The sequence below is a fragment of the Delphinapterus leucas genome, unplaced genomic scaffold (assembly GCF_059928025.1).
Source record: "Delphinapterus leucas isolate spDelLeu-1000000601 "Yukka" unplaced genomic scaffold, BTC_Dleu_Yukka2 spDelLeu_asBTCV2_sq31, whole genome shotgun sequence".
Lineage (NCBI taxonomy): Eukaryota > Metazoa > Chordata > Mammalia > Artiodactyla > Monodontidae > Delphinapterus > Delphinapterus leucas.
This window is the reverse complement of record NW_028322240.1, coordinates 14,516,929-14,533,568: the sequence shown is the minus strand read 5'-3', so window position 1 is coordinate 14,533,568 and position 16,640 is coordinate 14,516,929. Positions and strand designations below refer to the sequence as shown.

Here is a 16,640-nt window from a genome sequence, read left to right as displayed (position 1 = left end):
CATCAAGAAGCATGAGCTGGTCTGTTTTCTCAACTCTTATTTTTGTCCCCTGGATCCCTCTGCCCCAGCTTCTACCTCGAGTGTTTCTGAAGACTCACCTTTGGAGCAAGCACAGCCAGGGGCCGGGTCTGCTGAGGTCTAGAGGCAGGGGGCCACAGAATGGAGACACCACCTGGCCTGGGGAGACTCTTGCGGCCTGGCACCGGGTTAGCCGGGAGTGCCTTCTGGGGCGGCCGAGGCCTGGAGAAATCCTGGGGAGAAAGCCACAAGCCTCACTGAAAGGCCAGAGGGGCCTGTTCGAAAGAAAATGTCCTCAATATTTTACAGGTCAAAAGCAGATGAGAAAAGGGATATACTATTTAAAAAGAACGGTCCCTCCGGAGCCTGTGCTCCGCAACGGGAGAGGCCACAACAGTGAGAGGCCTGCGAACCGCAAATAAATAAATAAATAAAAATAAAAAGAATGGTCCCATTTAAAAAGAAATTGTGTGCATACATGTTTACATGCTCAGGAAAAAGCCTTTTTGGAGAGCAATTTAGCAGTATCTATTAAGATTAGAAATGATCATTCTCTGACCTAATACATAATTTCATTCCCTCTGAGAACTATTTGCACAGGTGCACAAAAATGAAATTGCAAGGATGTTCCTTGCAGCACTGTCTGTGACAGCTAAAATAAACTATAAATAACTAAAATTTCCATCAACAGACAAATTACCAAAATTATACAGTGATATATAAAGCAGCATTTCAAAAGAAGGAAGTAGGTTGATACGTGCTGAGGTGGAAAGATGGTCAAGAGTCATGGCAAGCTGCAGTACAAGCTATAAAGGATAGTTTAGAGAAAATAAGTCACCCCACTACCCCCCACCAATGTAAATGCAGAGGTACAGAGGAAAGTCAGGAAGGATGAAGACCAAATTGATAACAGAGGTCAGAGGTTCAGAGTGGGCTGTGCATAGGGAGAGGGGTCGTCCAAGTGAACATTCAGTTTTTTTAACAAAGCATATATGTGTATTACTTGTGCAAATAAAAATAAAAATTGTAAAAAGAAGAAATCATATTTTCCGTATTGTTTGTCTATGGGTGGCACAGTCTTTCCTTTGTGCTTTTACATTACCTTCATGTTTTGCCCCCTTCTCAATAAGGCCTTCCCTGATGACCTTATTTAAAATTATAACACCCCCAAACACAACAATACACAATCGACAGGAGGCAGCAAAAGCAGCCTGAGAGAGAAGTTCATAGCAATACAGGCCTTCCTCAAAAAACAAGGAAAATCTCAAATAAACAACCTAACCTACCACCTAAAAGAATTAGAAAAAGCAGAACAAACAAAACCTAAAGTCAGCAGAAAGAAGATCAGAGAGGAAATAAAATAGAGATTTTAAAAAATAGAAAAAAAAATCAATAAAACCAAGAGCTGGTTTTCTGAAAGGATAAATAAAATCGACAAACCTCTGGTCAGGCTCACCAAGAAGAAGAAAGAGGACCCAAATAAAATAAGAAATGAAAGACAAGAAATAACTACTAACACTGCAGAAATACAAAAAATCATAAGAGAATACTATGAACCATTACATGCCAACGAATTGGACAACACAGAAGAAATGGACAAGTTTCTAGAAACACACAGCCCACCGTAACTGAATCAAGAAGAAACAGATAATTTGAACAGAATGATCACTAGAAGTGAAGTGGAATCTGTTAAAAAAAACAAAACAAAACAAAACTCCCTGCAAACCAAAGGGAGTGGCTTCCAGGATGCTTCACTGGGGAATTCTACCAAACATACAAAGAAGAGCTTACACCAATCCTTCTCAAACACTTCCAAAAGACTGAAGTGGAGGGAACACTCCCTAAGTCATGCTATGAAGCCACCATCACCCTGATACTAAAACCAGACAAAGACACTAACAAAAAAGAAAACTACAGACCAATATCTTTGATGAATATAGATGCAAAAATCCTCAACAAAATATTAGCAGACTGAATCCAACAACGTATAAAAAAGACCATATACCACAACCAAGCTGGATTCATCCTAGGGTCACAAGAATGGCTCAACATATGCAACTCAATCAATGGGAAACACCACATCAACAAAAGACAAAACTCACATGATCATCTCGACAGATGCAGAAAGAGCATTTGATAAAATTCAACATCAACTCATAATAAAAACTCTCACCAAAGTGGGTATAGACGGAACATATCTCAGCATAATAAAGGATATTTATGACAAACCCACAGCCAACATAATACTCAACAATGAAAAGCTGAAAGCCTTCCTGCTAAAATGTGGAACAAGAAAAGGATGCCCATTCTCATCACTTCTATTCAACATAGTATTGGAAGTCCTGGACAAAGCAATCAGCCAAGAAAAAGAAATAAAAGGAAATTGGAAAGGAAGAGGTAAAATTGACATTATATGCAGATGACATACTATATAAAGAAAACCCTAAAGACTCACACAAAAACTACTATAACTGGGACTTCCCTGGCAGTCCAGTGGTTAAGACTCCGTGCTTCCAATGCAGGGGGTGTGGGTTTGATCCCTGGTCAGGTAACTAAGATCCCACATTCTGTGCAGCACAGCCAAAAAAAAAAAAAAAACTACTAAAACTGATAAATGAATTCAGCAAGGTAGCAGGATACAAGATTAACATACAGAAATCTGTTGCATTTCTTTACACTAATAATAAAATTATCAGAAAGAGAAGTAAAAATACAATCCCTTTAAAAATTGTATCCAAAATAAAAATACTTAGGAATAAATCTGACGAAGGAAGTGAAAGACTGGTATGCTGAGAATTATAAAAAACATTGGCAAAGGAAACTGAAGATAATTCAAAGAAATGGAAAGATGCTCTTGGATTGGAAGAATTAATATTGTTAAAATGGCCATACTAACCAGAGCAATCTACAGATTTAATGCAACCCCTATCAAATTACCCATGACTTTTTTCACAGAACTAGGGCAAATAATCATAAAATTTATATGAAACCACAAAAGACCCAGAGTTGCCAAACGATCCTGAGGAAAAAGAACAAAGCTGGAGGCATAACCCTCCCAGACTTCAGACAATACTACAAAGCTACAGTTATCAAACAGTGTGTTATTGGCACAAAAGCAGACATATGGATCAATGGAACAGAATAGAGATCCCAGAAATAAACCCACATACCTATGGTCAATTAATCTCAACAAAGGAGGCAAAAATATACAATGGAGAAAAGACAGTCTCTTCAGCAAGTGGTGTTGGAAAACTGGACAGCCACATGTAAATCAATAGTTAGAACACTCTCTCACGCCATACACAAAAATAAACTCGAAATGTCTTAAAGTCTTAAATGTAAGACATGACACCATAACACTCCTAAAAGAGAACATAGGCAAAACATTCTTTGACATAAATCATAGCAATGTTTTCTTAGGTTAGTCTCCTAAGGCAAAAGAAATAAAAGCAAAAATAAACAAATGGGGCCTAATCAAACTTACAAGCTTTTGCACAGCAAACGAAACCATAAACAAAATGAAAAGACACCTATGAAATGGGAGAAAATATCTGCAAATAATGTGACTGACAAGGGCTTAATTCCCCAAATATACAAACAAACAGCTCAATATCAAAAAACAAACAACCCAATCAAAAAAATGGGCAGAAGACCTAAATAGACATTTCTGCAAAGAAGACATACAGACAGCCAAAAAGCACATGAAAAGATGCTCAACATTGCTAATTATTAGAGAAACGCAAATCAAAACTACAATGAAGTATCATCTCACACCGGTCAGTATGGCCATCTTCAAAAAGTCTGCAAACAATAAATGCTGGAGAGGGTGTGTAGAAAAGGGAACCCTCCTATACTGTGGGTGAGAATGTAAATTGGTGCAGCCACTATGGAAAACAGTATGGAGGTTCCTGAAAAAGCTAAAAATAGAGCTACCGTATGATCCAGCAATCCCACTCCTGAGCATATACCCAGAGTTTTATGGTGTCATGTCTTAATTCAAAAAGATACACGCACCCCAATGTTCATAGTCGCACTATTTACAATAGCCAAGACATGGAAGCAACCTAAGTGTCCATCGATAGATGAATGGATAAAGAAAATGTGGTATATATATACAAGCGAATGTGCCATTTGCAGCAACATGGATGGACCTAGAGATTATCACACTAAGTGAAGTAAGTCAGACAGAGAAAGACAAATATCACATGATACCACTTATATGTGTGGAATCTAAAAAATGATACAAATGAACTTATTTACAAAACAGAAACAGACTCACAGACGTAGAAAACAAACTTAGGGTTACCAAAGGGGAAGAGGCAGGAGGGATAAATTAGGAGCTTGGAATTAATAGATACACACTACTATATATAAAAGAGATAAACAACAAGGACCTACTCTACAGCACAGAGAACTACATTCAGTATCTTGTAATAACCTATAACAGAAAGAATGTGAAAGAGAATATATATCTATATCTATATCTGAATCATTTTCCTACACAGCAGAATCTAACACAACACTGTAAACCAGCTATACTTCAATTTTTAAAAATTGCAACACTCCCCCAGTCAGCATTCCCAGACCCCTTTATCCTAATCTACTTTTCTTTTTTGGTATATATCACTTATCCCATTCCACCATACTATACAACTTACTTATTTTTTATTTTCTGCCTCTCCATCCCCCACTATATAAGAAACAGGGGCACGGGTCCTTTTCTGTTTGATTCAGTGATACAGCTCAAGCTTTAGAACAGTGCCTACTATACAGTAAGCACTCAACACGTACTAGCTGAAAAAATAATAAAACTCTGCACCTGTCAAAAAAATTTAAATAACTATATTTATTCTGTGATCCAAAAAAAATTTTAAGGGGCAAAGAATGGATCTCATGCCACCACCCACAGATCCCCAAGCTGGTGGGGTGCAAGAGAGCAGCTGATTCCACAGGTGAGAGTTCCAGTGCCTACTGTCCTGGATCGCTCCCCTTCCTGAGAAGGTCACTAGCAAGCATAAAAATGGCTCAAAGGCAAGCATGGGGAGAGAATGGGAGTAAATCAGAGATCTTCTGAAAGCAGCTTCTCAGCCAGCAGAAATGAAAAAGAGCAGCAGATTCTCATGACCAAAGCGCCCCGTTGTCCAGCGCCATCCCTTCCCAGAAGGACAATGCGATCCCACACGCTTCCAGCCCAGAAAGCTGTCAAATCAGTGGCTGCTGGAGGCCAGGACAGAGACCTTCTGGGGGAAGCAACAGCTGGGGGCAGATGTCAGGATGCCGTGGGGAAATGCTGTGCTCCCTTTGCTGCTTTCTGTGCCAAACGAACAATCTGTGTGTGTGCAAGTGCACACGCAGGGCGGGTGATCTGGGTGATCATCAGCATGGCAACACTGGGCCTCCCAGAGCAGGGTCATGCCACTGGCCACGTCTGCTTTGACCCAGCTCGGCTCTACCAGGGGCCTCACCCAGCACTGTTTTCTAGAGGCAGAAGCTGTCCTTGAACCGCTCTGGCCCACTGCTCCTGTCCTCAGCGGGTGGCACCTCCATCAGTCAAGCTGCACAAACCAGACACTGGGCAGTTGTGGGGGGGGGGGGGGTTTGGGGGGGGCGGGTTGTCATCCCCTCCCAACCCTCATCAGCAACTGTTCCCCTGTCTCTTCTACACATCCCTCACCAGCTTCACCCCATCACTGCTGTCACCACCCCCTGCTCCAAGCTACCATCACCTCTCCTCTGGACGCTGTTTAAACTTGTAACCCCTGCACCCAGTCTCATCCCTCGGATCACAATGCCGCTACAGTGAGCCTTTCATTCTTTAAAAACTAATTTTTTAATTAAAGTATAATATACATAAAAAGAAACGAGTCATACAACCAGATGAATCATCAGAGTGAACACACCTATGTAATCCTCACCCTGGTCAAACAATGGAAGATTAATAGTCTCAGAAGCATCTCTGGGCACCCTCCCAGGCACTGTGCCTCCCTCTTGCCTAAATGTAGCCCAAAGTGAGATCCCTGTAGATGGCAAATCTGTAGGGAAATTTCCCTGTAGATGGAAATCCCTGTAGATGTCACCCATGCTCCACCACTGCCCTGTTCCCATCAAATGCAGACCAAATTCCTAGTCCATGCCTGTGGCACAGTCTGGCTTCCCCTGGCTCTCCAGCCTTTCATCATAGCTCCATGGGCCCCAGGCAAAGAGGCCTTGAAGTTCCTTCCATCTGTGGGCTCTCTCCATCACAAAGCTTCCCTACCATCAGGTCCCTGGTCCAAGAACCTCTCCCACCCCTCACAGCCTGCTCACCCCGCAGGTCTCAGCTCAAATGTCACCTCCTCACGGAAGCCTCCCCAGATTTCCCAGGCTAAGTCAAGTCCTCCATAACTCTCTTTGTAAGAATGCTGAACCTCTCCTTCATAGCACTTACCACTACTGTCACTACATGTATACCAGTCTCGTCCCCAGCAAGCTGTGAGCTCTGTGAGGCGGAGATGGCATCTGCTTTGCTAACCACTGCCTAGTACAGAGTAGAAGTTCATACACATTTGTAGACAGAATAGAAGAGGTTACGAAGCTTCACCCTCCACCTCTCCAGAGTGGTCCATGTCACCAAGCTAGGAGGTGGTGGAGTGTGAATTCCCCCAGGGCAAGTGGTATCTCAGCTCTGGACTCCAGGGCCTAAGCCAGGACCTGACCCACAGGGTGGTGAAGGGTTTGGAGTCAGCCCTGGGTGCAAGTCCTGGCTACTCCACTTACAAACCGCCACCTCGGGGTAGCCCCTTCAACTCCATGAGACACAGCTACCCAACACCGAAAATGAGGGCAGCAGACTCTCTTCTTGGAATGGTTCTGAGGAAGGGGGCGGCGCCCTGATTTAATCCCCGCCGCCTGCTCAGAGAAGCTGCCTCCCACTCCCCGCCCTTGAGAAACCCCCATCTGGGCCCGGGCCCAGCAGAAGCCGTGCTTGGCATGTGTTTTGGGATAACTTCCACCGGCCAGGTGGCCCTCTGAGCTCTGGATTCCTGCCAGCAGCCACCAGGGAAAGTGGGAGTCAGGGCAGGACATGGAGCCTCCAGGCTTCCCGTCCCCCCAGCTGGAGTCCACTGCCCCTGGAGACCCCTCCCCCAACCTACTGCTCGGCACCTTGGGGTGAGGCTGACACCATCTCCACTGAACAGGCCTCCAGTGTGGGTTTTTTAGGACCAGTGGTTTCAATGGACTGCTCCCTCCTCCTACACCTCTGTTCTTCCCACACCCCTGTCTGCACGTGGCTGCTTTCTCCCCTCTTCCTCCCTTTCTCTCCTCTTTCCTTCTGTTATGGGCCGAACTGTGCCCCGCCAAAATTCATACGTTTCCGCTCTAACCCCCAGTACCTCAGAATGTGACTGTATTTGGAGACAGGGCCTTTAAAGAGGTGACTATGTTGAAATGAGGCCGTTAGAGTGGGCCCTAATCCGGTCTGACTGGCGTCCTTATAAGAGGAAATGTAGACACAGAGAGACATCAGGGTGCACGTACACAAAGGAAGGACCATATGAGGACACGGCAGAATGCAGTCATCTGCAAGCCAAGCAGACAGGCCTCAGAAGAAACCAAGCCTACTGGACTTCCAGCCTCCAGAACCATCAGAGGATAACTTCCTGTTGTTTACACCACCCGGTCTGTGCTGTTTTGGCCGCCCAAGGAGACTAACGCACCCTCCGTCTCCTCGTCCCTCCTCTACTCCTCTTGCTCTTTTCCCTTTCTCCTTCCCTCTTCTCTCCCTGTCAGTCTTTCCTTTCCCTTTCTGCATGGAATTTTCTATCCCCCCGCTGCCCCAGATGAGAAAAGTGGGATAGTAGCAGCTTCGCCTCATCAGAGAACCAAAACTGATGCTCTCGGCTCTGCTAAACCATGACACTGCCGTGTCCCAGGGACCCCCCCCCAACACCTGGAGCCAACCACAGTCCTTAGGGGCAGAGACAGCCTGGGCCCCGTGGAGCCCTCTGGACCATGCCCAAGAACAGCAGTCCTAGGAGGAAAATGGGCAAGTCCCCTACCCCACCTGAGGGGCTCCACACCAAAAAACACAGGCCGCTCTGGAAGGCACCTCGCCTGGCCACCGTCCTGGAAACGTCTGTGTCTGTGCTACAGGAACTTCTGCCAGAAGGTAGAGCTGGAGCCATCAGAGCACAGAAACACCGGGTGAACAGACTGCTGGGCAGGCAGCTCTGCTTCCAAAGAACACCAGTGGTGGGGGGATAGCCCAGCCCCTACTCAGCCCTCCCAGAGGCCCGGCCCCTTGACCAGCCTCCCAGACGAGCGAGGCATCACCGTATGTCCCTCAGTAAGACTTCCCGACTAGTGCAAGATACCAAGAGGCACAATTTGGTGGAATAAGTACTATGATGAGAGAAGTACAGAGGCACCAAACTCAGGCTTGGGGGTCAGAGAAGGCTTCTTAGAGGAAGTGGCATCTAAGAGGAGACCTAAGGATGAACAAGAGCTGGCCGTGCAAAAGGAAGTATATGTGGCAGAAGAAACAGCATTTGCAAAGGCCTAGAGGAGAGAAAAAAGACCATGGGGAACTGAAACATTAACTGAACATTAACATTTGGGGTGGAAGGTGGGTAGTGGCTTGTCACAGAAGAGGCCAACCAGGAAGGAAGTCCTCGGTAGTGTATTTCCTCCTGCTCATCACCCTCACTCTCTGTGTGCCCTGTATCTACCAGAATGCAGAAGAGGCAGCCAGCCCATGAGTCAGCAAGCTCCCTCTTCCCAGCCTCTGTCATTCCTCATGGCTGATGGCCTGAAAAGTGATGCTTCCGGCCCAGGGTTGCTGAGAAACCACTTACCTGGGAGAGGATGCACTTTGGTGCGGGGGGCACTGGCCGGCTTGGGGGAGGCCTCCTGGATGATTCTTTCCTCTCTACTGGGGGTCCGGCCCCTGGGGAGTTCCTAGCAGTCCTGCTGAGGTGCGCTGGCAATGGCGCAGGTGGGGACCCACCATGCAGACAGTCCGCAGGGGGCCTGGGAGGAGGCTGGGAGGGCTTCCGTAGGGTTTCAGGGGTGTTGGTCACCTGTATGCATAAGACGAGGAATGCCTGAGACACAGGAACCCTTAATTCACTTAAAAAGTCAGGGGTGGTCTTGTGTGTCTCACTGACATGCACAGAGGCCTAGGATCCCAGAGGTCAGATGCAACGTTTAAAGTCATTAGGGGATGGCAGAACCAGCTGACCATCTCTCAAGCCAAGAAAGTGTCTTTTATCACCAATCCCGTGGGCCCACAGAGGCGCTTAGGAAAATCTAGCAGAGTCCTGAGGGACAAAGTTAAAGCAGCAAAGTTCATGGTGCAAAGCCTTTACCTTTCGCTTGCCCTGGGGTGTCTGCAACTTGAACGTTGGGTTGGCGTGGCCAGTTCCACTGTTCTGAGACACCCTGAAGGGACAACTAGTAACAAGGAAGGAGAGAGGAAGAGTAAAGGGGGTGTTGTTCATTGAGGATCAGTGCCTGACATCCCTCTGACCGAGGCATGGCAGTGAGCAGCTCAGTCATCCCAAGTCTGCTCTGGTGGAAGTGGGATGGGTCCTCCTGAACCCCAGCTCCCTAGGCATGGACACGGTGGCCAATGGAAAACTCCCAAGGAAAGACAATTGGCCTCATACAAAGCAGAATGTTCCTCAGCACCTTTCCTTCACCCTTTTAAGACCTTTCTCCCCCAAGAAGACGAGGATGACACCAGCCATCAACCAATCTCCCTCAGGCGTCGTGCCAGGAGGACCTGGGATTTAAAATCCCCTCCGGAAAAAGTGTCATCTAATAGAGGACTCAGAGACTATACACCTTCAATATTCAAAGGAATGAACTGCTTAGGAAAAAAAATTACTCTGTCTTGAGCTGATGTCCAGCCACCCCTGTAATTGACGAGCTAGTCAGTTTTTCTCTGTTGCCTCAGTTTCCTGCCCTTTAAAATGGGGAGCAAATCAATTAGATAGATACACGCTAGCAAAGAGGTTTCATTTCTATTCCAACTTGAATTGGTTGGGGCATTCTGCTGAGAAGGATTCTGAAGTGATGACCAGGCTCAGCCAAGCTTACTTATTAATAAAAATCAGCTAGTAATGTCTGCCACGGTCAAGGAGCATGGCAGCAGTGGAGAGAGCGGCGTGTACCTGGCATTTGCCTTCCCCGAATTAGACCCACCACCACCAACTTTTTCACCAGGTACTGCTTATGGAAAGCTCTGTGATCTCCAAGTGGACCCCAAATCCTTCACGGTACCCCGTCATACCTGAACTGTTGCCTCAACTTGGAAGGGAGGGCTAGGGGCTTGAGGTAGCCCAGTTTGTTGTTCTGTTTACAGCAGTGGTACATCAGCATGAGGACCGCCAGCGCAAAGATGGCCGAAAACACACCGGCTACTACAGGACCAGCACCTTCCAGAAATAGAACCCAAGTGAAAGACTTAGAAGAGGTCTGAGCTTTAGCTGTGGATTTCAAATAATGTATTCCTGACACTCTTCAGATATTTGATCTTCATTTACATTGTATTACTTACTTTAGCTTAAAAACTATAGTAAAAAAACACACATTATGTCCCACTGCGAAGCCACTATTATTAGCTTAAACAACCAGGTCAACTTGCTTGGCACAGATCTCATAATAAAGCTTCTCCGGCCACTTCTGCCTAATTGAAGACAGTGCCTTTTAAGGCAAGGAGTTTCAGCTCTATTATTATTTACCACTAGTTTTCAGCCTGAATCATGATGTTCCTGGACACAAAGCAACCAACACAAAACACTGAGAGTCATAGATTGATGTAAGATTAGAACTTTCACACATAATCCACAATTTCACATTGGGTTTCACCGAACTGCCTCAATGTTCTCACAAATTATAAATCTAAATGCACAAAGTATATATAGAACAGTGACACACTACTTTTATGTTTTACATGTTGAGGTTTCTTCCTTAAAAAAAAAAAAGTTCTCTATTACTTTTTAAAAGCTTGGAAACCAAAGAGCTAGAATCCCTTAGATTTCCACTAAAAAAACTGTAACATTTTCTGAGTTTCTGGTTCCTCATTTGAAGCTTTGTTCATCCAAGGAGATCTGAGCCACTATAATGTGTCCTAGGTTCATGATTATTTTTAAGTGGCCAAGAAGGGGTAGTCGCCTCCACCGCCCCCCAGAAAGAATGTGATTATTCAGTAACCTGTGGTCTGTCTTAATCTCTCTCTAAGCAGAACCATGCCCCTCAATAGAAGGGACAGAGGAAGACCAACTGAGGCTGAGCCCCACACCAGGCTGCTAGCCTGGGCCACTCCTCCCACTCGGTCCCTCTTGTTCTCTCATCTACAAAATCAGGATAGTGATGCTGACTCATCATCTCTCTGCATCATGCCACCCGCCCCCATGGCACCCACCCCTCCTCACAAAGGTGGGCAGAGGCCCACACAGGCCAGGCACTCACCCTCGGGGGGCATGGGCCCGCTGTCGATGCTGCCCCCTTGGCCCGGTGTGTTGCAGAAGGGCGGGGCCCAGCCCGGGAAGCAATGGCAGTTCTGATTGTTGTTGCAAACCTGGAGCAAGGGCAGGGCAGAGGCGTCAGCACCCTGGAGAGCTCTGGCCTCCCATAGGGCCTGCCCCCTCAGTCATCATGGCAGAGGAGCCCCAAAACCCCAGGCACGCGTACCCCGTGGCCGTGGCACTTCTTCCCACAGCCTTCTGTTTCGAAGAACGAGGTGTTCCTGCACTGCCCCTCGAAGCAAATCTGTAATGAGGAAGAAGCCACTCAGTACAACGGAAGGGACACTGGTTGGCAATTAGGAGACTGGGGTTTTGCACTCAGAACTTACAGGACTCAAAAAGGCAGCCTACTTCAGGTTATTACTGTGAAAAATTAAAAACAACCTAAAAAGCCAAGGACAGGATGGTAGTTAACTAAATTCTGCTATCACTTGTGTGATTAGGGAGAAAAAACAAATATTTTTAATAAATGTGTTATTCCACTCTATATTACTATATGTTGGTGATATGTTAATTACTTAATTGTATATTAATATGCACTAATTGAAATATTATACTTAAAAATAATGACCATGGTGACAGCTGTCTGCTTTGTGCCAGGTAGTATACCAAGTGCTTCAAATGTTTTTTATAACATCATTCTCATAGTAAACTCTGAGACGCGGCCATTATTTTCCCCAGGCTTCCCTGACTCCTAGTCTAGTCCACTTCTCAATTCATAAGATAATTAATAATAAGGACAAAAGAGATAATAGCCAGCCTTCTAAATGGTTTACAGGGATTATCTCATTTAATCCTTATAACAATTCTATGAGGTGGGTCTTGCTCTTACTAACATGCTTATTTAATAAAGGAAGCAAGCCACAGGGCCAGAGAGGTTGGGGAAGCCGGGACTTGAGCCCAGGCACCCTCGCTCCAGATTCACACTTCAGTCACTGCAACCCAGCGACTGAGTGAGGCTGGAGAAAGGGACTCACGTGGTTATGGCCACATTTGGTCCCGGTCATCACCAGGCCTGGGTCCAGCATGTCACCCTCCTCCTCGGGACCTCGGTAGACGTGGGTTCCCCGACATCGGATCTGCCTCCCGTTCATGATGATGGTGGTGTCGATGGGCACTGCATTGGACTCCAGGGGCCGGGCCTCAGAACTCTGACACTGGATCTTCCCACACTTGGCATCTCTGAGCCCGAGAGAGAAGGAGGGAAGGAGATGGAATCAGAGGCAGGGGAAGAGCTGGGGCACCAAAGAGCTTCAATCTTTCTTGACCAGGACAGCAGGCTTGGATGGGGGAGAGGCAAAAGGGCAATGAGTGTGCTGTAGGGACTCAGCAGGAAAGACCCCATGTGGACTGAGACCAAGGATAGGATGCTAGATCTTTATCCCCAAGCAGATCGAGGCCAGAGAGCTGGCCTTGGAAAGTCCTCTTTACTGCAAGGACAACTGCCTGACCTGAGCAACCTGGCCCCTTATGCTCCTTGCACCCCCACGCACTCGAGTGCTGCAGCCAGAAGCCTGGTGTCATCCCCGACTTCCCATACTCCCTCCCTCCTATATACCTACTCTAATTCACACCACCATCCTTTCTCACCTGGACACCAGGAATCTGTCTCCCTGCCTCCAGTCTTGCCCTATAAGAGTCTAATTTCCAAACTGCTCTCAAGCCAAAGTCCAAACACCCCTAGCCATGCATTTGAGGCTTCTCATGATCTGGTCCCTGCCTAACTAGCTAGGCTCATTTCTCAGAAGCCCCCTCTCCACTGCACCCCAACATTATACTTTAACTATATCAAATTGTTATCAGTTCTTCCTACCAAGGATTTTTCTCTACTCATCTCTCTGCCTGGTACACTCTCCCAGGTACCAGCGCCATTCCCCATCCTGTTCAACTGGATAATTTCTCCAAATCTCAGCTTAGGCATAACTTCCTTTGGGAGACCACCTCAACCCACTAACATTTCCATTATTACACCGTATTGTTATGTTCCATGGACTCAGCACAGTATCTGGCACATGGTAGAGCCACAATAGATAGTGGATGGGTGGGTGGGTGGATGGATAGATGTTTGAAATGAATGAATGAATGGGTGAATAACAGGCTGTTCAGATGAGGGTATAAGTCGTACCCTGTGGAAATGACCCAAGAGGGCTGATGCCCCGCCCTACTGTAAGAAGGCCCCAGAAGGAGGTCGGACCAGCTTTCTAGGAAGCATTGCCATCCGCGCCCTCCCTCGGACTCCCTTAGGGCTGAATGGCACATTGCCAAAAGGGCCTGGAACAGATTTATTTAAAGGCCCAGTTTGGGGCCAGCCAAGCTGCTGAGAGGGCGGGAGTGAGGACGGAGCAGGAATTGCTTTGTCACCCTCATCTCATGGGGTCTGCCCTATGGTCATCACCTCATGTTGCACTTCTTGTGTTTCCCATTCATGTCCTTCCCACAGTTTCCAAAGGTGTCCCCTGCCACATTAACCTTCTCGAAGCAGAGATCTGGAGCGGGCCGGGCTCCTGGGTGGGCAAGAAACATTTATCAGTACACTAGCCAACGTTAGCAGAAGCCAGAAGCCCCCAAAGGGCAGAGCTAGCCCTTGGCAAAATCAGAAGGTTAAGAAAGTTTTAGGGGAGGGAATACTCAGCCTGTTCTTTCTTTACCCCTATCAGTTATTCGACCCCCACCTCCTCAAGACCTACTCATAGAAAAAGGCTTTACATCAGTTCTTTATACCTTATTGGGGTTTTATATCTGTGGGAGGTTTGTGTGCTAAGCCTTCTCTCTAATGAAGAAGGCCTGTCCCACTTCAGGTTTTTTACTAAAGGTAATACCTGCACAACATTTTAAAGAATAAAGCATGTCTTTCAGTTTTTTCTACCTAGTCATTCCAGTTCCTACTTGCCTACAACCTGGTGAAGCAATCTCAATTAACAGTGTATCTTCTAAAGATAATTTTATCTCTACCGTCTAGATACAATTCTTGTGTATCTTCTAGAGATAATCCAGCTAATAAAGAGTGCCAGCATAGCCCATTCACTGGTCTGCGTCTTGCATTTTTCACTTAATTTATCACGAGAGATTTTTTTTTTAATTCAGTACATACAGAGCTGCCTCCTTTTATTCAGCTGTATAGTGTGGAGGTACCAGAATTACTTTAATTGGTCCCTACTGAAGGATTTATAGGTTGCTACTGGTATCACTAACAATGTTGCAATGAATATTGTTGTAAATCTATCTTCACATAAATGTGCAAGTGCAAATGCAGGATAGATACATCCCCAAGGAGTAGTATGGATGAGCCCAATGACAGGTGCACTTAAAATTCTGGTATCTCCAAACAGCTTTCCATTGGGTTTGTACCTACCTGTTTTCCCACGCCCTCCACAACTATATTATTATTGTTCTTGTTGTTATAGTATTATTACCTTATTATATTAATTCTTCAGTCTTTGCCAATATGATACATGAAAAAAATCCCATCCCACAGTTGTTATAATTTGCTTATAGCTTAAGGCCATTTGCATTTCCTTTTCTGTCTCCATCCTCTGCCATTTCTGTTGGATTATTCTTATCCACTCAACCATTCTGAGAATTTAAAGCATCAAAGAACTAGGAAGAACACTGCCTACTGCCTCTCCCTGAAAGTCTACCCTGAGGCAAGGGGTTTGAAAAAAGGAAATATCTGGAGATGTTGTTTTAAAGCCAAGGATTCTAAGCTACCCAGAGTGCCTGAAGGGGGAGGCTGGCTAGGAAGCAGTGGGGTGGGAGGAGGGCCATTCCCCCCAGGAGAGCCTTACCAGGACCCCACAGCTGCTGGCACTGCTCCTGGTAGGTAAGGCACATGCCATTGTAGCAGTAGGCCTGGCCACCCTCGCAGGGGGTGCCGTCCATCTGGTAGAAGTTGGTGGGGCAATGGGGGGACTTGCCCGTGCAGAACTCCGGGAGGTCACACTGCCGCGCCTGCTCACGGCACAGTGTGCCAGGGGCCAGCAGCTGAGCCGAGGAACGAGAGCAGAAAAAAAGGTCAATCTGCCACCTGCCCTCAACCCTCCCAGCAAGGGCTCATGAGCATCACTCTCGTGGAACAGAATTTCCCATTACCATTATTTCGGAGTGCTTTTTACATGACCTCATTAGCTCAAATCACCATCATTCATCTAATATGAATAGTGACTTAGGGTTTCGAGGTGTTTTCACAAATGCTAACTCTGCATAGCAGTCTTAAGAAGTAGGTAAAAAATAATATTTATGCAACAATTTACAGTTTACTAAGTGCTTTAGTAATCACAGCTACTTTATGGAGCTCCCACTTAAGTGCAGTACAAATATCACTTCATTTAGTTTTCATGATAGTCCTCTGTAATATAATTATCCCTATTTCACAGATTACGAAACCTGAGGCGAAAGAGGTTAAATAATGTCTCCAAAGTCTCATGGTTAGTAAGTGACAGAAGAGCCAAGCCCACTAATACATATGTAGAGATACATACACACACACACAGTAGCATTCATACGTCTTTTTTTTTTTTCATTCATACATCTTTGAATTTACAAAGCACTCTGGCAATAATACATCCCCGTTACTGAGCCAAGCGCCAGGCTAAGTATGTTACACATACTCAAGTCGTGAGATCCTCACAATATCCATGAGCTACATATACTGCTATTTGCCTCATTCTGCAGATGAAATAACCTGATCAATAGCACACCTTGGGCAACTGGTAAACACTGAGTTTCCACTTGAGTCTTCCAGCCTCCCAGGGTGGTCAGAGTTATTAGTACTCTTCCCGTCTTACAGATAAAGAACCTAGGCTTGGACGGGTAATCGGCTGCCCCAAATCACACAGAGGGCTTGAATTGAAGGCCTCAGACTCCAAGCCTCATCTTTTCCCACACACTTCTCTCCAGGAACTCCTTTTCAAGATCCAAGCTGATATCCTGGGACTGGGAGATGGGCGCTCTCCACACTCGCTCTCAGGCCTTAGCCTGAGACTCAAGGACCTGACCCCAGCTAGCACAGCCTCCCTGGGGGACGCCGGGTGCATCCTAGAGTCAAACCAGATGGCGTGGGAGTTCCCCTGAGCTAGGCAAGGAGAGCTACGTCTGAGAACAGCGCCCCTCCAC

At 46.1% G+C, this 16,640-nt stretch overlaps 1 protein-coding gene across 1 annotated transcript in view; it reads right to left on the bottom strand.

Moving 5' to 3' along the window:
- Positions 1–16,640, bottom strand: part of LOC149743987 (disintegrin and metalloproteinase domain-containing protein 19) — an 88,350-nt gene that overhangs the window by 4,375 nt on the left and 67,335 nt on the right. The window contains exons 14-22 of the mRNA XM_089905921.1: positions 15,314–15,509; positions 13,924–14,032; positions 12,506–12,710; positions 11,695–11,772; positions 11,473–11,581; positions 10,292–10,436; positions 9,366–9,450; positions 8,853–9,077; positions 99–251 (exon numbers count right to left, since the gene is read on the bottom strand). Of these exons, the coding sequence (XP_089762047.1) occupies positions 99–251; positions 8,853–9,077; positions 9,366–9,450; positions 10,292–10,436; positions 11,473–11,581; positions 11,695–11,772; positions 12,506–12,710; positions 13,924–14,032; positions 15,314–15,509 (1,305 nt within the window). The remainder of the gene's footprint in view (positions 1–98; positions 252–8,852; positions 9,078–9,365; positions 9,451–10,291; positions 10,437–11,472; positions 11,582–11,694; positions 11,773–12,505; positions 12,711–13,923; positions 14,033–15,313; positions 15,510–16,640) is intronic.